Genomic DNA, 22,416 nt, shown 5'->3' on the forward strand with positions numbered 1-22,416 from the left:
CTCACTGCATCCTCCTTCCTGGGTTCAAGCGGTTCTCCTGCCTCAGCCTCCCCAGCAGCTGGGATTACAGGCGCCCGCTACCATGCCCAGCTAATTTTTGTATTTTTAGTAGAGACAGGGTTTCACCATGTTGGCCAGGCTGGTCTCGAACTCCTGACCTCGTGATCCACTCGCCTAGGCCTCCCAAAGTGCTGGGATTACAGGCGTGAGCCACCACACAGGCCTTTATTAGTATTTACATGGAATTTCCATCACCTTAAGGGAACCCTGACTTTGGAGCCCGAGGTACCTCAATTCCAGCCCCGTCTTCGCTGCTGGTGGTATAATAGTGTGCCAGTGAGTTGACCTTTATGTGTGTGAATTTCCTCACCTCTGAAATTGGGATGCTGATACCTCACCCTTAGGGTAGTAGTGAAGATTAAGTGAGATAATGGATGTAGATTGCTAAGGAGGTGTCTCCTAAGTAGTGGCTGTTATTTTTGTCTGTATCCTCAGCCTTCACTTTACTGATCTAAAATAGAATTGTGCTATTTTTAACCCATTGGGTTTGTCCCTACTGTTGTTAACCTAGTTTTTTTTTCCCCTCACTCCACTATTTATCGACTGAACAAATCAACTTACTAGACAAAAATAGTTGTCTAATCCGTGTCAGAACAGTCATCATGTTTTAACAAATAGTTTTGGGTACTACGTACTTCATATGTAGAAAACCAAGTCTAGAGACCTTAGGCATATTTAACCTAAATTTTGGTGAAAGGTCCTAGACGCAGCCATTGTTGAAACTAAATGAAACCTGTGTCCCTGGTGTCGCTTAGTAACTGTCTAACCAGAAGCAGCCACTGCGGATTAAGCAGAAAACAAAAAGTGTAACATGCCGTTCTAGTTCAACACTTCCTCGTTGGTTGGGTTGAAATAGCAGGCTCTCAACACCGTAAGACAGGGTGAAGGAAAAAAGAAATATGCCCCAGAGATTCTGCAATCCTTGCTTCCTTTAGGGCCTGAATCTTACACTTTACAGATATGTTTCTCACATTAGACCCTACAAAGTCTCTTCTGGCCTAAAATTCACAATAACAGAGAGACTTGAATTCTCCTCCCTGAAAGAGCTGGAACCGTCTCATCACCCTCATTCCGTAACTGTGGGTGCTGGGGAAGTCATCATTCCTTGTAGTCACCCTGTGGCGGAGCCTGGCCTCAGGCTGAGTGAGGCTTCAGTTGGAGCGCTTTCTCTTCAGTTGCCACCCACGTGTCCTAGTTGCCACACGTGTGTCATCTTTCAGGAATTAGAATTTATATTTCTCGTTTCACCAAAAACAGGTTCTTTTTGGATATTGGATAGTATATGGGGGTAGAGACATTGACACTGAAAATCTAAGAGATGCCAAATTCTTTTTCTGAAAAGTGGCTCCTCCTCCCATCTGGATGTTTCCTTTGTTTTCTTTTCCTGTTTTTTTAGACGGAGTTGTGCTCTTTTTGCCCAAGCTGGAGTGTAGTGGCACAATCTCAGCTCACTGCAATCTCTGCCTCCCAGGTTCTAAGTGATTCTTCTGCCTCAGCCTCCCGAGTAGCTGGAATTACAGATATCAACCACCATGCCTGGCTACTTTTTTCTATTTTTAGTAGAGACGGGGTTTCACCATGTTGGCTAGGCTGGTCTTGAACTCCTGACCGCAGGTGATCCACCCACCTCGGCCTCCCAAAGTGCTGGAGTTATAGGCATGAGCCACTGCGCCCAGCCTGGGTGTGTTTTTTTTAATTTGTCTTTATGACCCCTTCCAGTTGTAGAACTGTGTGTGGAGTTACTTTTTCAATGGGAATAGTAAGGGGACGAGTTTTACACTGCACATGAAAACATTTATGTAACACTTTATAACAAACAATGCCATATATGTAATTGTGACATGGTGGAAGGAGCATGACTTTAGGGTTCAAACGTGGATTTGGATCTTGGATGATTCATTCAGCAGACATGAACTGAGTATCTGCTGTTTGGTGAGCACTGGGTGAACATAGCCAGATAAAGCGGATCTACCCTCATCTCATGGGGAGAGTCGGAGGGAGTGGGAGGAAGAGACCGCTTTGAGAACTCTCCTCACTGGCTCTGTGACCCTGCAAGTTCCATAAACTCTCTGTGCCTCAGGTTTCTCATCAAAGAAGTAGTCACACCTACCATGCTGGGTTGTGAAAAGTAAAATAGATCACCTTTATTAAAGCACCAGCAGAAGATCTGAGAGAGGTCTTTGTAAACGGAAGTCCCTTCCTGCGACTGTTGGTGTAGGCATTGCAAGCCCCATTTTATGGAGAAGAAAACTGAGAGAAATTTTGAGCAACTTGCTGAAAAGAGCTTAAGTAACTTGCCTGAAGTCACACAGCTAGTAAGTGAAGGAGCTGAAAATCAAATCCAGGTCTTTTGATTCAAAATCCCGTACTCTCTTTTTTTATACAAAGCTCCCTTGGAAAAGACACTTAACCACAATGAGCTTTACTGTTCACTGTGCTTATTATCCATTTTAATTAGGAGCATTTTCCTGCATCCCTGTAGGACAGCCTTACCTCCACAAGGCAGGGGCAAAGCTAATTGGAACAGTAGGAGACCACTTTTCCTAGTGCAGCCCCTCTCTGCCTGTCTGGCCCAGCTGGCTGCACCCTGCCTTCTGCCCTGTGGGCAGGCAGTGGAGCTCGTAAGGGGTTCTTGAGTTACTGCAGTCTCAGGCCATGGCAGCCCCAGGCCTTGCTCTGAGGATTGCCAGGTCTACATGAATGAGCCCACAAATCTACTAGAGGCCCGGCTGGCCCTCCTGCTGCTTGTTCTTGGGAATTACTGCTCATGCTTAGAAGTGAGATGGAGGGAACCCAGGCTTCAGTGCTTTCTGGGTTCTGGGCATTACCCTTGCCCTCCAGCACGTTTGATCCCTGAGCCCTGTATAAGAGAGCAAGCATATAGGGTGGAGTAAGGGAGCTTGTACCTGCTCTGAAGGTGTGCTGGCTTCTAACCTACCTTACAGCTCCAAGAGCCCAGCATTTGCACCCCCATCTTCATGGAGCTGGAGTTGCTTTCATAAGTCATTCTGGGGGTGTCAGGAAGAGCATAGGCCCAATCTGATTGACGCCAAAGCTCATGCTCTTCTGCCCCGTGGTGCAGCCCTGGACACCTTCCATCCGAGGCTTCTCTGTCTCTCACCTCTGCCTCAATGCAGAGGCACTATAGCAGCACTGTGTTGGCATGCTGTTAACCAAACCAGCCAGGCAATGAGAAAGGAGTTGCCGAGTGGTTGCTGAGGGCTTCTGAAGCCCAGGCCTTATCGTGGCAGGGTGCAAGAATCTTTGTTGATGACCAAGTGGAAGTCCACTATGCAGGACATAGGCACCTCAGTAGGGGACAGTGGCCAGTGGAACAAACATGACCTGCAGCCCATCCCTGGGATTGAGTCTCCCCTCTGCCCTTTATTCACTGCAGAACTGAATGGTCACATTGTCTCTTCAAGCCTCAGTTTCCTATTGTGTAAAGGGAAGTGATAGTTTCTGCCCTGATAATTGAAACACATAACCTAGGCCGGGTGTGGTGGCTCACACCTGTAATCCCAGCACTTTGGGAGGCCAAGACAGGAGGATCGCTTGAGCCCAGGAGTTTGAGACCAGCCTGGGCAACATAGTGAGACTCCTCCTATCTCTAAAAAAAAAAAAAAAAAAAACTAAAGAAAAAAAGAAACATAATGTTTGTAAAGGTACTTTGCAAGACTTATCTCAGTGTTGTCTTGAAACCTAAATTTCCAGAAAAAAAGATGAATGCTCTAAACCTATCCATGGTAGAGGGAGGCTAGTTCTGTCCCAGGAGTCCAGCCTTATGAAGACAGCCCATTCTCTATTTTGTTCCTTCCTCTAGGGAGGTAAGATATGAGATCTTGCCTGTGTTCCACAGCGCTCAGCCACGAGATAATTAATAGCTGGTGTTGGTAGAGTTTGTGGCTATAAGAGCAATCCCTGTGAGTTCCTGGTATCTGAACTCCTTTGCTTCTTGGTTGATTAAAGTAGGAGGTAAGGAGTGTCATTCCTTGGAAAATTGTGGGTAGAATTGATTCTGAGAACTTCCCCAGCAGCTGATTTTTCAACTCATGCAGAAGGTTAATCGCTCTGAGTGTCCTTTCCTGGGGCCAGTCCGTGTCAGGGCTAGATGTAATTGGGGGTTGTCAGACCTCTCCGGAGAGCTCAGGGAAAGGAGGGGTGTTGGGGGAGGAGGTGTCAAAAGAGGCTGCTCTATTGGTAAAAAGCAGAGCCAACTTACCAGTGCCTTTGGAGTGCCTTCTGGGGACCAGCTGAGTGGTGCATGCACTCTGCATGCCTGTGTTCTCTTGTTGTCCTGGGGAGAGAGAATGAGAATAGCCTTTTATTGAACACATACCATATTAACCTTCATAAGGACCCTCAGTCATCAAGCCAAGGGAGGCTTGGAGAAGTGCTGTGCCTCGTCCTAGCGCTGCAGGGGGGTGGAGAGCAGGAAGAGGCTTTGGACAGCCCTGGCGCGGTGGCTCACGCCTGTAATCCCAGCACTTTGTGAGGCAGAGGCAGGCGGATTACTTGAGGTCAGGAGTTAGTGACCAGCCTGGCCAACTTGGTGAAACCCCGTCACTACTTAAAAATACAAAAATTAGCTGGACATGGTGGTGCGCGCCTGTAATCCCAGCTACTCGGGAGGCTGAGGCAGGAGAATTGCTTGAACCCAGGAGGCAGAGGCTGCCGTAAACCGAGATCTCACCACTGCATTCCAGCTTGGGCAATAGAGTGAGACTCCATCTCAAAAAAAAAAGAAAAAAGGAGGCTTTGGATGAGGCCTGCCAGGTGTCAGAGCCTGGCTCTTGCCCTGTGTTACCTGGCTTTTCACAATAGGGTGAGCGAATCTTAGGCCTGAGAGAATCTCACATCGGACTCAAAACAGGACCTGATCTAGAAGCAGCTGTGGGCAATTTGCCATTCGCTGCTCTATGCCAGGAGAATCCCCACTTGCTGCTGCTCTGCTGCCCCGCTGCTGACTGCGTGCCTGCAGCTTCGTCTTGCTGGCCATGTGTCATCTCTGTCCTGAGGTGAACTCCTTGGGCCCCTGCTCTCTGCCCTGTCACTGGGTGTGCCCCGTCACTCGTTGGCCTTAACTGAGCAGGGCTTCTGGGAATGGCTCTGTGTCTTTGAGTCAGAACACGGTGGCCCCCTCTTGAAATGAGACCCAGCTCCCACAGGAGCTGTGGCCAACCAGATCTTTGTCTCCCAAAGCTGGAGGACACTGGAAAGGCTTTGAATAAAGTTATACTTAGGAACAGCCGTCAGTGGCTACCTCAGATGCTGTCTCCTCCCTGAAGCGGTCTTCAGTGTGTCTAAAGTTGGGTGTTCCCTCCTTAGGAGGGAGCAGGTGAGTGAATATATACTAAGTTTCTGCTGGGGGCTGGCCTGCTGCAGGCATTGTCAGCTGTTTCGCTGGGTTCCCACAGTGTCTGTGTCAGGACAGCCAGTGCTCTTTCTGAAGGGAAGCTAAGAAGTCTGGTGACCTCTGAGGACTCCCCACTACAAAATGACCTGCTTGGGTCTTTCCGCCCCTCCAAATGTGTGGCAGCCGAGGTGGGAAATTTCTCACTGCTGGGCCAGGCCAGTGGATGCAGGGCCCTTCGGTTCCTTTTTATTTTATTTTATTTATTTATTTATTTTTTTATTTTTTATTTTTTATTTTTTTTGAGACGGAGTCTCACTGTCACCCAGGCTGGAGTGCAGTGGCACGATCTCGGCTCACTGCAAGCTCCGCCTCCTGGGTTCACACCATTCTCCTGCCTCAGCCTCTCCGAGTAGCTGGGACTACAGGCTCCCGCCACCACGCCCGGCTAATTTTTTTTGTATTTTTAGTAGAGACGGGGTTTCACCATGGTCTCGATCTCCTGACCTCGTGATCCGCCCGCCTCGGCCTCCCAAAGTGCTGGGATTACAAGCGTGAGCCACCGCGCCTGGCCCCTTCGGTTCTTTAAAGGGAAAGTCAGTGTTTGGCCACAGCCCTTCCAGCTAACGTTGCTTTTCCCTGTTGCAGAGAAAGTCAAGCAAAGCCAAGGAGAAGAAGCAGAAGCGGTTGGAGGAGCGAGCAGCCATGGATGCCGTTTGTGCCAAAGTGGACGCTGCCAACAGGGTGATTCTCCCTTCCCAGTCCCTGCCTCCTGAGACTTCAGCTTGGTTTATAATTTGACTTATTTTGTCGCCACCCTGTGGCAGAATTGTGACACTACCCACCCACACCGCCTCTGCCTCCTCGCTGTGCAGGGAACTGAGCTCATACCTGTGTGTTGGGAGTTGGCGCCAGCAGTTGGCCCAGGTGTTTGGGAAAATGTGGATTCCAGTGAAGCGGCTGCCTCCCTGTGGATCTTCTTCCTTATGAATAGAGGAGGGTCTAGATAATTTTTTTTCTTTTGTATGAGACAGGGTCTCTGTCATCCAGGCTGGAATGCAGTGGCACGATCTCAGCTCACTTCAACCTTGCAGCCTCTGCTGCCTGGGCCCAAGTGATCCTCCCACCTCAGCCCCTCAATTAGCTGGGACTATAGGTGCCCGCCACCACACCCGGGTAATTTTTGTAGAGACGGAGTTTGGCCTTATTGCCCAGGATGGTCTTGAACTCCTGAGCTTAAGCATTTCACCTGCCTTGGCCTCCCAAAGTGCTGGGATTACAGGCGTGAGCCACAGTGCCCATCCCCTGCCTCCATTTATTTTATTTTATTTAGTATCCCATTTTTTGGTCATTCTTTTAACCCACTCGTAGTAAACACTCATTTATAAGGATGTGGCTCAGGGACTTGATTTTCCATCTGGAGTTGTAAACAGGTGAAGTCAGTGGAGGCTTCTTTTAAGAAGTGTGCAGCAGATCAGGTAGCCTCTTCTTTGGGTTAGCTGTGCTGTGAGCAGGTTGTATGCCCACAGGCTAATGAGGTCTCCTCTTGCCCTGTCAGGTGATGCCAAACTTAACTCTCCTGGGCCTCCCCACCAAAGCCTTCCTTGCACATGTGACTTCAGAGCTAGGCAAATGGAGGGTTTTGGGAAGCTGCTCCTGGGTCTGAAGTTATTCTCCCGTTGTGGGTCCCCACAGCATCCCACTCCAAAACAACAGCTCTTGGGGTAGGATCTGCGCCTCCGCCACACTTGTCTGTGCTATTCCTCTTTTCTTTCCCTCCACAGCTCGGGGACCCTCTGGAGGCTTTCCCAGTGTTCAAGAAATATGATAGAAACGGGTGAGTCACATTGAGCATTACCAACTGCTGTCTCTGAGTGTCTTCAGGAATTCCCTTTCCAGAGTAGGCTTCCTGAGACACACATTTTCTCATTGTTCTTCATATTTACGAAAAAACGGCTGGGCGCAGTGGCTCACGCCTGTAATCCCAGCACTTTGGGAGACCAAGGTGGGTGGATCACCTGAGGTCAGGAGTTCGAGACCAGCCTGGCTAACATAGTGAAACCCCATTTCTACTAAAAATACAAAAAATTAGCTGGGCATGGTGGCGAGTGCCTGTAATCCCAGCTACTCGGGAGGCTGAGGCAGGAGAATCGCTTGAACCCAGGGGGCAGAGGTTGCAGTGAGCCGAGATAGCACCATTGCACTCCAGCTTGGGTAACAAGAGTGAAACTCCATCTCAAAACAAAAAAAAAACCAAAAAAAAAAAAAGCAGAAACTGACTCGTGCCCTCTGTTGATATAAAATCCCCCAGGTAGGGTGGCAGAAGAATCCATAAATGAGCAAAGATTGCACTTAATCTCAGACTGATGTCTCTTTAGATAAATTTTTCTTTTATTTTTTGAGACGGAGTCTTGCTCAGTCACCCAGGCTGGAGTGCAGTGACGCAATCTCGGCTCACTGCAACCTCCGCCTTCTGGGTTCAGCCGATTCTCCTGCCTCAGCCTCCCAAGTACGTGGGATTATAGGTGCGTGCCACCACACCTCACTAATTTTTGTGGGTTTGTTTTTTTTTTTTTTTTTTTTTTGAGACAGAATCTCGCTCTGTCGCTTAGGCTGGAGTGCAGTGGTGCGATCTCGGCTCACTGCAACCTCTGCCTCCCAGGTTGAAGCAATTCTCTGTCTCAGCCTCTCAAATAGCTAGGATTACAGGCGCCCGCCACCACGTCCAGCTAATTTTTGTATTTTTAGTAGAGTCAGGGTTTCACCATCTTGGCCAGGCTGGTCTTGAACTCCTGACTTCGTGATCCACCTGTCTCAGCCTCCCAAAGTGTTGGGATTACAGGTGTGAGCCACTGTGCCCAGCTAATTTTTGTATTTTTAGTAGAGACGGGGTTTCACCATGTTGGCCAGTCTGGTCTCGAACTCCTGACCTCAACTGACCCACCTGCCTCAGCCTCCCAAAGTGCTGGGATTACAGGTGTGAGCCACCACACCCGCCCTGATGTCTCTTCAGCACTGATTATTCTCTCTGCAAAGAATCATTGAGCTGAAACAAACTTGGAAAATTATCTAGGCTGACACTCACATTTAATGCATGGGAAACTGAGGCTCAGAGAGTCAAATGAGCTTTCTGAGTTTATGGAGTTTCCCCTGACAGCTGAGGGGCTTTTAATTTCCAATCTAGTGCTCTTTTCCTGAGTATACAGTATAATTGTTAAAAGCCAATTACTGGCTATTTGGCCCTGAACACATTACTTTTCTTTTTCTTCAAAAAGAAAAATATTTGCCGGGCGTGGTGGCTCATGCCTGTAATCTCAGTACTTTGGGAGGCCGAGGCGGGCGGATCACGAGGTCAGGAGATCGAGACCATCCTGGCTAACACGGTAAAACCCTGTCTCTACTAAAAATATAAAAAATTAGCCAGGCGTGGTGACGGGCGCCTGTAGTCCCAGCTACTCGGGAGGCTGAGGCAGGAGAATGGCGTGAACCCGGGAGGCAGAGCTTGCAGCGAGCCAAGATTGCGCCACTGCACTCCAGCCTGGGTGACAGAGCGAAACTCCATCTCAAAAAAAAAAAAAAAAAAAAATGTTTTTTGATAGAGAAGGGGTCTCACCTATGTTGCCCAGGCTGGTCTCAAACTGCTGTCCTCAAGTGATCCTCCCACCTCGGCCTCCTAAAGTGCTGTGCCCAGCTGACCCTGAACAAATTACTTAACCTTTCTGTTCCTCAATTTTCTAGTTAAAAATGGGCCTGGGCCAGGTGTGGTGGCTCATACCTGTAATCCCAGCACTTTGGGAGGCTGAGGTTGGGAGGATCATTTGTGCCCAGGGGTGCAAGACCAGTCCTGGAGACATAGGAAGACCCTGTCTCTACAAAAAAAATTTTTTTTTTAATTAGCTAGGCATGGTGGCACATGCCTGTAGTCCCAGCTACTGAGAAGGCTGATGTGGGAGAATTGCTTGAGCCTGGGAGATGCAGGCTGCAGTGAGCCATGGTAGCAGCATTGCACTCTAGCCTGGGTGACAGCAAGATCCTGTCTCAAAACAAAACAAAAACCCAAAAACCAAAAATGGTGCTAATAATAGTACCTTTCTCATGGAGTTGTCAGGAGGGTAAGATGTGAAGTGTTCCTGCAGCATAATAAAAGCTAGATAAATGTTTGCTGTTATTTTATTGTAAAATTTTATTTTATTTTAAATTCGCGGGGTACATGTGCAGATATATTGTGTAGTGGTGGGGTTGGGCATCTAGTGTACCCAACACCCAAATAGTAATCATTGTACCCAATAGGTAGATTTTCAACCCTCACTGTGTTTGTTGTTATTATTACTGATCCAGTTAACTACAGGCTCTGGAGTGAAGGCTCCCTCACGTTTTTTTGTCATTTTGGTTTCTAAAATAGGAAGCATAATCTGCCTTACCTGAGATGCTGTTGATGAGTTGTGCTTCCAGAATGTAACGTCTTGGCTTGGGGATAAACAGGGGCTCTGGTTTCTCTGTGCTGGGGGATTGAATTGTAGCTGGGCTTCTTACTAACTCTACTTGGAGAAGTCACTCATATTCCTCAAGCCTCATTTTCTTACCTGTCAAATAGGATGATGATGCCAAACTTGCAAGTTTTTTTTATTTTTTATTTTTTGAGATGGAGTCTCGCTCTGTCACCCAGGCTGGAGTGCAGTGGCGCCATCTCGGCTCACTGCAAGCTCAGCCTCCCAGATTCATGCCATTATCCTGCCTCAGCCTCCCGAGTAGCTGGGACTACAGGTGCCCACCACCACGCTTGGCTAATTTTTTGTATTTTTAGTAGAGATGAGGTTTCACCGTGTTAGCCAGGATGGTCTCCATCTCCTGACATTGTGATCTGCCCGCCTCGGCCTCCCAAAGTGTTGGGATCACAGGCATGAGCCACTGTGCCTGGCCTCATAGTGTTTTCATATTCCATATTCCCATTGACTTCCAGAAATGTGGAATAGCTCCAAAACAGGCATTGCCAGCCAACTCTGGGTTCCTCTGGTGCCTTGAATTTTGTGTGGCTCCTGTGGTTGTGATCTTACTTTCATGTACTTTAATGGAGAATTTGTACCTGCAGGTGGGCTTTGGACATTTTATAGTTAAGACAGATGCAGTGCTGTGTTTGGGCTGCTGTGATGGCTAAGTGGTTGATAAAGGAAGATGCTTCAGGGGCAGGAAGTTCTGAATTTATAAGGCTGAGTGTGGTGTTCCAGTCAGTAGAGGTGATGGGATTCCAGTGGGCACATCCTCTGGGGGTCATATCAAAGGTCACTGGAAGATACTGATACGGGAGCTCTTTAAAGGCTTAGAGTCCTTTATAAAGAGTCCTTTCAGAATGTAGTGCTATCTAGGGAATGTGATTTCACAGATCAGTCAAGGAGTTTAACTGTTTTTTACTTAAATTTCATTTAGAAACAGATACCTTAACACTTACGGCATTTGTGCGTTTAAAAAAACAGTGTTGGGCTGAAGCCTGCTTCACCCATTTTTTTGTTTGTTTGGAGACAGAGTTTCGCGCTCATTGCCCAGGCTGTAGTGCAATGGCATGATCTTGGCTCACTGCAACCTCTGCCTCCCAGGTTCAAGCGATTCTCCTGCCTCAGCTTCCCAAGTAGCTGGGATTACAGGCACCCACCACCATGCCCAGCTAATTTTTTTGTAGTTTTAGTACAGACGGGATTTCACCGTGTTGGTCAGGCTAGTCTCGAACTCCTGACCTCAGGTGATCCGTATGCCTTGGCATCCCAAAGTGCTGGGATTACAGGTGTGAGCCACCATTCCTGCCTCAATCTGTTGATCAGCTGAGAGTATCCCCCCTGCTCAGATGAGGCAGGCAGGACTCCTGGGGCGGGGTGGGGTGTGTTGAGCTGTAGTCTTCTTGAAGGACCTAGGGTCACCCAGTGGTTTTGAAGGCGTGATTGGTAGATAAGAGGAATGGGGTCCCATGGGAGCCCAGTGAGGAGTCAGTTCAGAAATTACAGCAACAGGAAAAATGCCTAAGGGCAGGAACTAAATAACGGAAGACATGAGTGTTTATAACAAAGTACAGAAGAGACAGAACATGTAGAAAAAGCATTAAGAGAGAGCAGAGAGGGACAAGAAGTTTACAAAGTGCCGAGGCAGATTAGGACAGCTTGGGGAGGCAGGAAATGGGCCTTGTGGTTGGGGGGTGGGCCGTGTGGCCACAGGTGTTAATCTCAGCCTGAAAGACTTTGTTCCTGCACCTTCTCTAGTCATGCTGGGGCAGATACAGGGTTGGCTTTTCTCTCTACAGTAACTGAGACTGGGCCCTCCTCCCTGTGATTTTGAGGGAGGAACAGCAGTGCCCTGGCAGGAGTGCTGTAACCAATTCCGTACACGTCCTGTCCTCTTCTCAGGTTGAATGTCTCCATTGAATGTAAGCGAGTGTCTGGACTGGAGCCAGCCACCGTGGATTGGGCCTTCGACCTGACCAAAACGAATATGCAAACCATGTAAGTGTGTCCCGACCAGGGGAGCCTAGTTCCTCTCCCAGCTTTCTCGTCTGACTGCTCCCAAATTCCCCAGGTATGAGCAGAGCGAGTGGGGCTGGAAGGACCGAGAGAAACGGGAGGAAATGACAGATGACCGAGCCTGGTACCTCATCGCTTGGGAAAACAGCTCCATCCCTGTTGCCTTTTCTCACTTCCGGTTTGACGTGGAGTGTGGGGATGAAGTCTTGTACTGGTAGGAGCCATGGCTTGGGGGAGGTAGGGGAGAGAGACCCTGGTGATGGTCCAGGCACTCCAGCCAGGTGACAAAGCCCCTGGACCTATCTAGGTCTATGAGCTGCCAAGGACTGCAAGCTCCTCTGCCAGACCTTACAGCCTCTTCATGTCCCATCCTGCACGCTCACCTCTCTGCTTTCTTCACCTAGCTATGAAGTGCAGTTGGAAAGCAAGGTGCGGCGGAAAGGCCTGGGGAAGTTCCTCATACAGATCCTGCAGCTCATGGCCAACAGGTAAGGCCTTCCTTCTTAGGAGGCCCATATAGCACTCAGTTGGAAGGAGCTGTCGCTGAGGCACTTGCCATTCTTTGAGCCTCGTTGGAGGAGGAGGCTCATAGGCGTGTTTTGGGAGAAAGGTGTCTTAGAACCCTCTCAGTAAGACACTCCCTGCCTTGTTATGACTCCAGTTTTTTTTTTTTTTTTTGAGACAGAGTTTCACTCTTACTGCCCAGCCTGGAGTGCAATGGCGCGATCTTGGCTCACTGCAGCCTCCACCTACCGGGTTTAAGCAATTCTTCTGCCTCAGCTTCCCGAGTGGCTGGGATTACAGGCATGCACTGCCATGCCCGGCTAATTTTTGTATTTTTAGTAGAGACGGAGTTTCTCCATGTTGAGGCTGGTCTTGAACTCCTGACCTCAGGTGATCTGCCTACCTCAGCCTCCCAAAGTGCTGGGATTACAGGCATGAGCCACCACACCTGGCCAATGAGCATCTTTTGCGTTCCTAATCTGTGCCACATTCTGTACCTAAGTAATGGTGCTACAGAGAGGAAGTGGGAAACATCCCTGCTCTGGACAAAGCCAGTCTGGTCAGGGCTGATGCCTGTGCAGTCTGATCAGCCTGTGATGGGGGGAAGCAGTGAGTGCCGTGTGGGGGTCCAAGACCTCTAGAGGCTAGAGGCCAAATTCAGGAACACTTGTGTGGGTGAAAGGGAGGTAACAGACAAAGACAGAAAGGAAAGGAAGCATGACCTTAGTCTCTGTTTCTTTTCTTTTCTTTTCTTTTCTTTTCTTTTCTCTTTTCTTTTCTTTTCTTTTCTGAGACAGGATCTCACTCTGTCACCCAGGCTGGAGTGCAGTGGTGTGATCATATCTCACTGCAGCCTTTACCTCCCAGGCTCAAGTGATCCTCCGGCCTCAGCCTCTGGAGTAGCTGGGACTAAAGGCACATGCCACTATACTGGGCTGATTTTTTAAAACTTTTAAATGTTTCGTAGAAATGGGGTCCCACTATGTTTTCCAGGCTGGTCTCTAACTCCTGGGCTCAAATGATCCTCCCACCTTTGCCCCCCAAAGTGCTGGGATTACAGGTGCATGCCACCACGCCCAGCCATGTTTCTCTTTCTAAAAGGCGTTTGCTCTGCTTTCTTCCAGCACACAGATGAAGAAGGTTATGTTAACAGTATTTAAACACAATCATGGTGCCTACCAGTTCTTCAGAGAAGCATTGCAGTAAGGAGCTGGGTGTGGGCCCTTCTGGGTGGTAGGTGGGCCTGCCCAGGGCCATTTTTCTGGTCCTGGCCCCCACTCATCCTGATGCCTGAGCTCATGGTCCAGTGGTCCGTGGGGGTTCAGGTTCAGGGAGATGGTATGGCAGTGCTCTCTGACTTGGTCCACTGCCCACCTCCTGCACCCTCATCCTAAGGGTCTCATCGGTGTGGCTGGTAGAAGAGTTCTCGGGCCAGGGAGGAAGGCACTCAGCTGCCTGCCACCAACCCTTTTCTTCTGCCTGCCTTGCAGATTTGAAATTGATGACTCTTCCCCCAGCATGTCTGGTTGCTGTGGGGAGGATTGCTCCTATGAGATCCTGAGCCGGAGGACCAAGTTTGGGGACAGCCATCACTCCCACGCGGGTGGGCACTGTGGTGGCTGCTGCCACTGAACTCTCAGAGCCACTTTCAAGTCACAGTGCTCTCTCCTAAGGCCTTTCCTCTTTCCTGGTCTCACCGTTCACTGGGTGTCCTCAGAGCTGTGGCCTCCCCAGCCCTGCACGTGCCAGGCTGCACCCTGAGAGCACAGAACCCTGGGGAGAAGTGGTATGAGCTGCTCCTCCTCTCCTAGGAGACCAGAGTGCTAGGAGGGAGTGAAAGGGAGAGGGAAGAGTGGGTGGGGCCTGGTAGTGAAGCTCATCCTCCACAGTGGCTGCCACCTCACTTGGCTCCTGGGGCCTGCAGTGGAGGTTCTCGCACCTACCTCTGCAGCTCACTTGGCTCCTGGGGCCTGCAGTGGAGGTTCTCGCACCTACCTCTGCAGCTCCTAGATTCAGGGCAACCTCCCCTCCCCTGACAAATACACACTTGGACAAATGGGATGTTTATGCCCACCTGTATGAAAGTTCTGGAGTCCTGGGTCTGGGGTTTGCTGATCCCCAAAGAGGAACACACTGGGTGTAAGATCTGGGCATAGAGGGCGGCTTCAGAGAGACTCACACTTTCGCAGATGGAATGCTCTTACGGAGGCTGTGGAAAGATCTTTTGTGCCAAGATGCAGGGAAGTGAAGAAAGCTCTTTCCAGCTGTTTTTATGGATTCATGGAATGGGCTCTTGTTGGGACCAGCTGACTCTGGGAGGAAGACTGCCTCTCCATTGCTGTCAGAGAGAGCCCGAAAGGACCAGGAATGAGGTGTTCTGTGGGACCCGCCATGGGGATGATTGCTTCTCTAGGCTCCTGGATGTTGCTGCATTGTAAGCTTAACCTCCTGGTCTCATGGCAGTGACTTGAGCTTTTGATTCATAGAAGAAAGCCAGAGGTTCTGCTTGTTCTTGCCTGCCAGCCTTCACCGTTCTTTCTCCTCTGCCTCTCACCTCTACCCCAAATACCTCTGTTCTTAGTCTCAAGGGGAGAATAACATCAGGGAGCCCCTCGTCTTCCCCAGAAGGACTTCTCGTTCCTCATGTAGTTAACTCCATTTATTTTCATATCTTGGTGCTGATAGCTCTCTAAGGGTAGGGCACCCCTCCCCGCAGCCACACTCCCTCTTCAGAGAGCCCCCAGCCAGCAGCAGGCCCCTCTGCCTGCACTCCTCAGGCTTGCCCCTTGCTGCCTCAGTGAGGCACTAGTGCCACTGCCATGGCCCAGCCGGGCCATAGCTCAGGCTGCAGCAGGAATGCCTCTCAGTGGCCAACAGTTACTTTTCTCTCTGGTGTCACCCTGTGGCAACAGGCTGGAGCAGGGGAAGGAGAAAGCCTCCCTCTTCTCTCATAGGATAGAAAGGCAGGCTCAGAACTAATGCTTATCCTGATCTCTAGGCCTTGTTCCTCTTCCAGGGAAGAAAAACCAAATCCTTGTCAAAGAAAAAGCACCTAACAGCTCCCTTTGGATATTCCTGAGCTCTGCTGTGGGGAGTATCATAAAGGTTCTAGCCTTCGTGAAGTTGCTCTCGTGGAGGTGTGTTGGTCCCTCTCACCTCAGCATCTGCTCACATCCCACCCTCTGCCCAACTCTGGCAGTCTGTCCTGGCAGATCTCCCCAGAGTGGTCCTTGCTTCTCACCTGGATTCCTGCTTGTGCAGGAGCCTGTGTACGCAGGGCCTCCCTCACCCAGCCTGGCCCCTCTGCTGAGCACTCTGCGCTGCTCTTGATGGGCAGCAGTGGGACTGGGAACTCCTTAGAGAGGGCCTTGCAGCTTTACACTGGAATAAGTCTGCCTCTGCCTCACCCTGCTTGCTCCTGGTGGGTTTCATCCCAGGCAGAGTTGACATCGCTGGAGGGGTTTGGTGGACTCCTAAGAATCATGAAACCACAGGAACATGTTTAGGAAGAGATTTTTCTCTGGTCCCTGTCTCTCAAAGGACACAGATGATAAATATTTATTGTCTTAGATCATGGATTCCTGATACCTCTCACTCAAGGGGACCAAAAGGAACCCCCCGTGTTCATCCCTTGTAAGGTGAGTTCAGTGTACGTTGTCTCTTTCCAGTCACTGGATGCGTGGCACCAACTGGTTAATGGGTGCTTGGTGCCATACCCTGCTCACCCCAGTCTCTGCAGGCCATGTCCTGAAGGGTTCCTCAGGAGGTCAGGACTAGGGTGGGAGAGGCACTGTCTGAGACCCGCAGTCACTCTTGTTGGTCTTGAGCCCATTCATTTCCAAAACATCCATCTTTCTCCACTTCCTCCAGGTCTTGGTTTTGAGAAACAGCTGGCATGGCTGGGTGTGGTGGCTTACACCTGTAATCCCAGCACTTTGGGAGGCTGAGGCAGGCGGGTCACCTGAGGTCAGGAGTTCAAGACTAGCCCGGTCAACATGGCAAAAGCCCATCTCTACTAAAAAATACAAAAATTAGCCGGGCGTGGTTGTGGCCTGTAATCCCAGCTAGGGAGGCTGGGGCAGGAGACTCGCTTGAACCCAGGAGGTGGAGGTTGTGGTGAGCTGAGATCATGCCATTGCACTCCAGCCTAGGCGACAGAGCGAGACTCCATCTCAAAAAAAAAAAAAAACAGAGAAACATAGCAGGCCTTTTGTACCAGGCTTTTTGTGTTTTGTTTGTTTGGAGCGTGTTAAGATTTTTTTAAGATTTTTAAAATTTTAGTTATATCCACCCTGTTTCAGGTTATTTTTGTTGGTGTCAAGTATGTATAGGACATGTGAATGGTTCTTTTTAATTTTTTTTAAAGAGGAAATTCGGAAGATAAACTCCTTGATAATATATATATATATCTATATTTTTTTTCTTTAGCAGCTTGTTATCACTGGAATCAAAGGGAAAAAGTGATCTCTTTTTGCATTGGTTGTATTTGTATGTCACAAATAAAAGACACTTTGTTCAGCTGCTGTGATGGCTTCCTGATGCTGGGGCACCATGGGCAGCGTGGATCTGGGAAGCTCTGGACCCTCAGCCTGTCCCAACATGGGGCCCGAACATCAGGAGGTGCATGGTTATGATAGCCCCACGCCTTGCCCTGTGAAAAAGCCCCATGCCAGAGAAAAACTCAGGCTGTCCGGGGCAAGCAGCCAGAGCTGGGAACAGAGACCAAATGTATGTGTTTGTGCCACTTCCCAGAAGTTCTGAGTAGAGGCCAAAGGTGTTCTGAACGGTGCCTGCTTTGCATCCTGGAGAGAAAGTCCCAAGCCAGGCCTTGTGACATTTGAAATCTGTGTCCAAACATAAATTCCAGTGCCTGTGTGTGGGAGGTGAATAGACGAGAGTGATTCTTTCCTCTTTGACTTTATTGGGTTACTCAAAATATTCTTTGTCTCAAGATTCCTGCCCTCTTCCATCCATTCACAGAAGACAAAGGCTCCAAGGAAGGGGAGCTCATGTCAGGCCTGCTGGGGCGGGAGAGTTATGAGCTGGTGGAGACTGTGACCCCCTAGTGTGACAGATGGGGCTGTGCAGGTTGTTCCCCAAGCAGGGCTCCTGCCAGCCCTGACCTGGGGGAGCTGGAGCTCGGTACTTTCTGTGGACGGTGGAGGGGCCGCCCCATTGTACTCTGCCTGGTGGTCTGCATCTGCTGGAACGGGGAGCGGGAGACCCTGATCCACATGGAGTGTTCATGCCCTGGCAGAGCAAGCATCTGGGGAAAGAGGAGCCGGGGTCATACCTGTTCCGTGGGTCCCAGCCGTGGCATGTTGTGGCCTCTCCCCTGTGGGCGGGGGCACACCCGCGGGTAGTTTGTGCAGCTGTCTTATCTTTGAGGCCCAAAGAAAGGCAGCACAGCCCTTGGGAAGGGAGAGCAATTTGCCTGGCGAATCACACGGCCAGTTTCCCATGTGACAGAATTCCGCCCCTCAAGTTATTTGTTCCTTAAAGGCTGTGTTTTCATCCCAGGCAGAAACTTCTTGGAATGATCATCCCCTTGCTGAACGGTAAATGGCCACAGTTGGAGAGCTTGGGGCCATTCCTTCATCCCTGCCGGCTGAGTGCAGGGAGAGTTGAGGTCTGCACCCATTCCTCCTCTTCCATCTTCACAGTGGCCTGGGCCCTCCACAGCGGCTGCTTCAGTGAGGTGTGGTGTGACTCCTGGGGCTGCCCCATGCTGCTGCCACAGCTTCGGCGGGCAGGCGGAGCAAGAGGCACCACCGCTGAGCAGCAGACAGTCCAGAGCCTGGGCTGGACTGAAAGGGACTATGTCCCCAGGGGGAGGGACGCCACTCACCAGATGGTTTCTGCTGCTGGCTTTGAAGGTAGTTCAAACTAGGGGGCAGGCTTTTCTACTTTTGGCTAGAATATTCCCTCACCAAGTGCAACAGAGGTTGTTCTGTACCCCTGAGGACAGACGGGGTCTGGGGAGAGCGGATGTGTTGCTGCCGAGCCTGGTGAACTAATGTGGTGGTGTTACTCCCAATCTAAGGATAAATCGCCAGCGCCATGGCTCACACCTATAGCCCCAGCACTTTGGGAAGCTGAGGTGGGAGGATTGCTTTAGGCCAGGAGTTTGAGACCAGCCTGGGCAACATAGTGAGACCCTGTCTCTAAAAAAAAATATTTTTTGATTAGTTGGGCCTGGTGGCAGGCACCTATAATCCCAGCTACTTGAGAGGCTGAGACGGGAGGATTGCCTGAGCCTAGGAGTCTGAGGCTGCAGTGAGCCATGATTGTGCCACTGCACTCCAGCCTGAGTGACAGAGCAAACAAGATCCTGTTCTTAAAAAAAAAAAAAAAAAAAAAAATTGCAGTCATTGTGTCTTACGCCTGTAATCTCAGCACTTTGGGAGGCCTAGGCAGGCAGATCACTTGAGGCCAGGAGTTCGAGACCAACCTGGGCAACATGGTGAAGCCCCGTCTCTACTAAAAATAAAAAAATTAGGCTGGGCGCGGTGGCTCACTCCTGTAATCCCAGCACTTTGGGAGGCTGAGGCGGGTGGATCACGAGGTCAAGAGATCGAGACCATCCTGGCCAACAGGGTGAAATCCCGTCTTTACTAAAAACATAAAAATTAGCTGGGCATGGTGGCGTATGCCTGTAATCCCAGCTACTTGGGAGGCTGAAGCAGGAGAATCGCTTGAACCTGGGAGGCGGAGGTTGCAGTGAGCTGAGATCACGCCATTGCGCTCTAGCCTGGTGACAGAGTGAGACTGTCTCAAAAAATTAGGTCGAACGCAGTGGCTCACACCTGTAATCCCAGCACTTTGGGAGGCTGAGGCAGGTGGATCACGAGGTGAAATCGAGACCATCCTGGCCAACATGGTGAAACTCTGTCTCTACTAAAAATACAAAAATTAGCCAGGCGTGGTGGCACATGGAGAATCGCTTGAACCCGGGAGGCGGAGGTTGCAGTGAGCCGAGATTGTGCCATTGTACTCCAGCCTGGGCGAAGAAGTGAGACTCCATCTCAAAAAAAGAAAAAAAAATTAGCTTATTGTGGTGATGTGTGCTTGTAATCGCAGCTACTTGGAAAGCAGAGGCTGCAGTGAGCCGAGATCGCCCCACTGCACTCCAGCCTGGGCGACAAAGCAGGACTCTCTCAAAAAGATAAATTGAGAGTGAGAAGTAACTTGCTCATGGGCCCAGTAGTAAATGGCAGAGCCAAGATTTGAACACAGCGTAGGAGGTGTTATCCCCATTTCACAGTTAGGTAACCTGCAGCTTGGGAAAGAAAAGACAGGAGCAAGCCAAGGACACCCACAGCTGTGTGCCTGACTTAGGTCCTTTCCCTCCCTATGCTGCCCTGCCCCACGGTGGCTGTGAGAGGCCCAGCTTCTTCCTGAGCGGGAGCTATGGGCCCCAGAGGCCCCTCCCACCCCACCTTGCTATTCCTGGTGCTGGGGACAAGGGTGGTTTCTCCTGCTTCTGGCCTGCAATGCCAGGGTATTATGCAGTGCTGCCCTGGACAGGACGTTGGTTTCTGTGATTCCGTCTACGTTCCTGGATTCCTACTATGCTGAAGTGAGCAAAGAGAACCTTCAAACCTGTACTGGGGCTTTAGGAGTTTGCTGTGGGCTTTTTTTTTTTTGAGACAAGATCTCTGTCGCCCAGGCTGGAGTGCGGTGGCACAATCAGCTCGTTGCAGCCTCAACCTCCTGGGCTCAAGTGATCCTCCCACTTCAGCCTCCTGAGTAGTTGAGACTATAGGCACACGCCATCACACCCAGCTAATTTTTGTATTTTTAGTAGAGACATGGTTTCACCATGTTAGCCAGGCTAGTCTCAAACTCCTGAGCTCAGGCGATCCACCCACCTCGGCCTCCCAAAGTGCTGGGATTATAGGCGTGAGCTCCCAAGCCTGGCCCTGCTGTGGAGTGTTAATTCTATTAAAGGTGAACATTTAATAGTCCCTACGGACTGGCAGGGCTGGAGCTGAGGTCACATCATGTGGTGCTGGTGCTTAGTGCAGGCCACCCCAGTGCTGGAGGGAGGAGGCCCTGAGAAATGGGACCAGGCTGGGAGCCCCCTAAGGTGTGGAGGCTGTTTAACTCAGAGCAGGGCTTGGTAGGCCACAGCTGGGAGATCGGGAGCAGGGTGAGAGCCAGCTGTGGCTGATCTGGCTGTTGAAAGCCAGGCCCTGCACCATGCTCTGATACAGGATGGCTCTGTTGCAGCAGGTGAGGCTGACAGGTGGCCTGGACACTAGTGGCTCCTGTCCGGCTCCCTGGCCCTAGCCCCTCAGTGGTGACAAAGGACTAGGCACCCACGTCCACTGAGGATCATAGTGAAGTCTCAAGCCGCCAAGTGCAGGCACTGTGGATGGCATAGGGCAGCACACGCCCTTGAAGTTGGTCATGTTGTGGAACTGCCCCCGTGCCTAGCTCGATGCCCGGCAGGTGGGCCACACAGGGGTGTCACATGTGGGAGCTGTGGGGGGACCACTCCTGTGGCGGCCCCTCTCCTGAATGTTGGATATGTGGGATGGGGAAAGGTGGGGTATGTGGCTGGAGGGGTCCAGGGATGGGGCACTCAGGCTAGGGCCCTCTGAGGGTCCTGGCAGTGAGACTGATGTCCAAGAACATGAAAAGGAGTGGGGACCTGCCCTAAGCTGATCAGGGGTCTAGAGGCAAGAGGCCCGTGGGTATTGGAGTTATGAGCCCAGGCTAGGGGCTCAGAAGGCAGAGGGGCCTGGATGTGGTTCACAGCCTGGTAGGGGCGAGGCTGGGGGCTAGCCCATGATGGAGGGAAATGTGGCTTGAGAAGCCAGTCTTCACCAAGTTGGAGCTGCAGTCCCACATGGGTGCAAACGCGGTGATCTCACCCTCATCACACAGGGCCACTGGCTGTGGGCTGCGTTCCGGAAGGGGTTAACCACCACAGGCTGTCAGCAGGCCCGCCCAGCCCTCAGCTTGCACCCTTCCCTCCCGCTGCTGGAACCCTGGGGTGCCCCAGCCAGGACAGCTGTGCCTGCCTAGAGAGCAACCCCTCCACCCCCAACCCTGCCCCCGACAGCTGTGTCTGGGCCTGCCCCCTGGACGCCTGGCAACAGCTGTGCCCCAGGAAGAGCAAACGCTCCTCTGGGACCCTTGTCTCTGTCCTGCCCCTTCCCTTGACCGTTGCCTGGTTAGGTTTCCCAAACTAGCTCTTCCAGTGATGCTGTCTCTCCCTCCACCTTCTCCTGGACTTTGCATTAGCGCCCCCATTTTGCAGATGGGGAAGCTAAGGCCCACGGAGGGAAAGGTACATTCTCGAGGTACCCAGCACCCCAGTGTTAGGCCTGTATCTCCTTCCCCAAGGCCCTTGTTCACCCTCCACCTCTGGGCACTGGGCCCTTCCTGCAGCTTCACTAGCATCTCCTGCTGCTGCCGTCACCCCAAGAGTCATTCCCCACAGGCAGATGAAGAGGCCCCAGCTGCCATCTGAGAGCACAGGGCTGGCTTCTTTGCACCCTCACCCTGCAGCCCTCCCTCTGGCCAGCCCCAGGGCTCAGTGCCAGGCACCCACCTGATGTGCCAGGAGGAGAGACCAGGCCAGGTAGGGAAACTGGAGACCCAAAACTCAGGTTCTTACCAGCTCTAGATCAGATGCTTTGGGAGGTGGCAAGCTCTAGAAAGTGTGCAGAGGAGGGGCAGCTGAGGATTCTTACCTGCTGGCCCCTCAGGACTGGGGTGCAGCCCCCTCCCCAGGCCTCGCAGTTCCATATTTGGACAAGAGCCGCTGCTGGACCAGAGCCTTTCATGGAGAGAGGGCCAGGCCTGGGCTGGGGAGACCCAGTGTTTTTCCAGGCCATGTGTAAGCAGTGGGTCTGGGGGCTGCCTCGGGGGTGGGGCACCTGGTATGACAGTCAGTGACAGGAGGCCTGGACCAGCTCCCCTACCCATCCCCAAGGCTTGAGATCTATCCCTAGTGCCCCACTCAGGAGGGAACAGGTTGAGCCC

General features: G+C 51.1%; 1 protein-coding gene across 14 annotated transcripts in view; it reads left to right on the forward strand.

Moving 5' to 3' along the window:
* The window catches only part of NAA40 (N-alpha-acetyltransferase 40, NatD catalytic subunit), a 32,242-nt gene that overhangs the window by 1,237 nt on the left and 8,589 nt on the right, over nucleotides 1-22,416 (forward strand). For 2 of the 14 annotated variants that reach the window (XM_058438844.1, XM_058438845.1), the window contains exons 2-10: nucleotides 6,062-6,157; nucleotides 7,198-7,250; nucleotides 11,803-11,898; nucleotides 11,972-12,130; nucleotides 12,321-12,404; nucleotides 13,545-13,622; nucleotides 13,911-14,023; nucleotides 15,437-15,557; nucleotides 15,991-16,058. In XM_058438844.1, the coding sequence (XP_058294827.1) occupies nucleotides 6,062-6,157; nucleotides 7,198-7,250; nucleotides 11,803-11,898; nucleotides 11,972-12,130; nucleotides 12,321-12,404; nucleotides 13,545-13,622; nucleotides 13,911-14,023; nucleotides 15,437-15,557; nucleotides 15,991-16,057 (867 nt within the window). In that variant the 3' untranslated portion in view covers nucleotide 16,058. Of the gene's footprint in view, nucleotides 1-6,061; nucleotides 6,158-7,197; nucleotides 7,251-11,802; nucleotides 11,899-11,971; nucleotides 12,131-12,320; nucleotides 12,405-13,544; nucleotides 13,623-13,910; nucleotides 16,938-22,416 lie in introns of those variants that run through there. The other 12 variants (XM_032153190.2, XM_058438841.1, XM_032153191.2 and 9 more) reach the window with 10 other exon arrangements.

Source organism: Hylobates moloch, unplaced genomic scaffold (genome assembly GCF_009828535.3).
Source record: "Hylobates moloch isolate HMO894 unplaced genomic scaffold, HMol_V3 SCAFFOLD_5, whole genome shotgun sequence".
Taxonomy (NCBI): Eukaryota; Metazoa; Chordata; class Mammalia; order Primates; family Hylobatidae; genus Hylobates; species Hylobates moloch.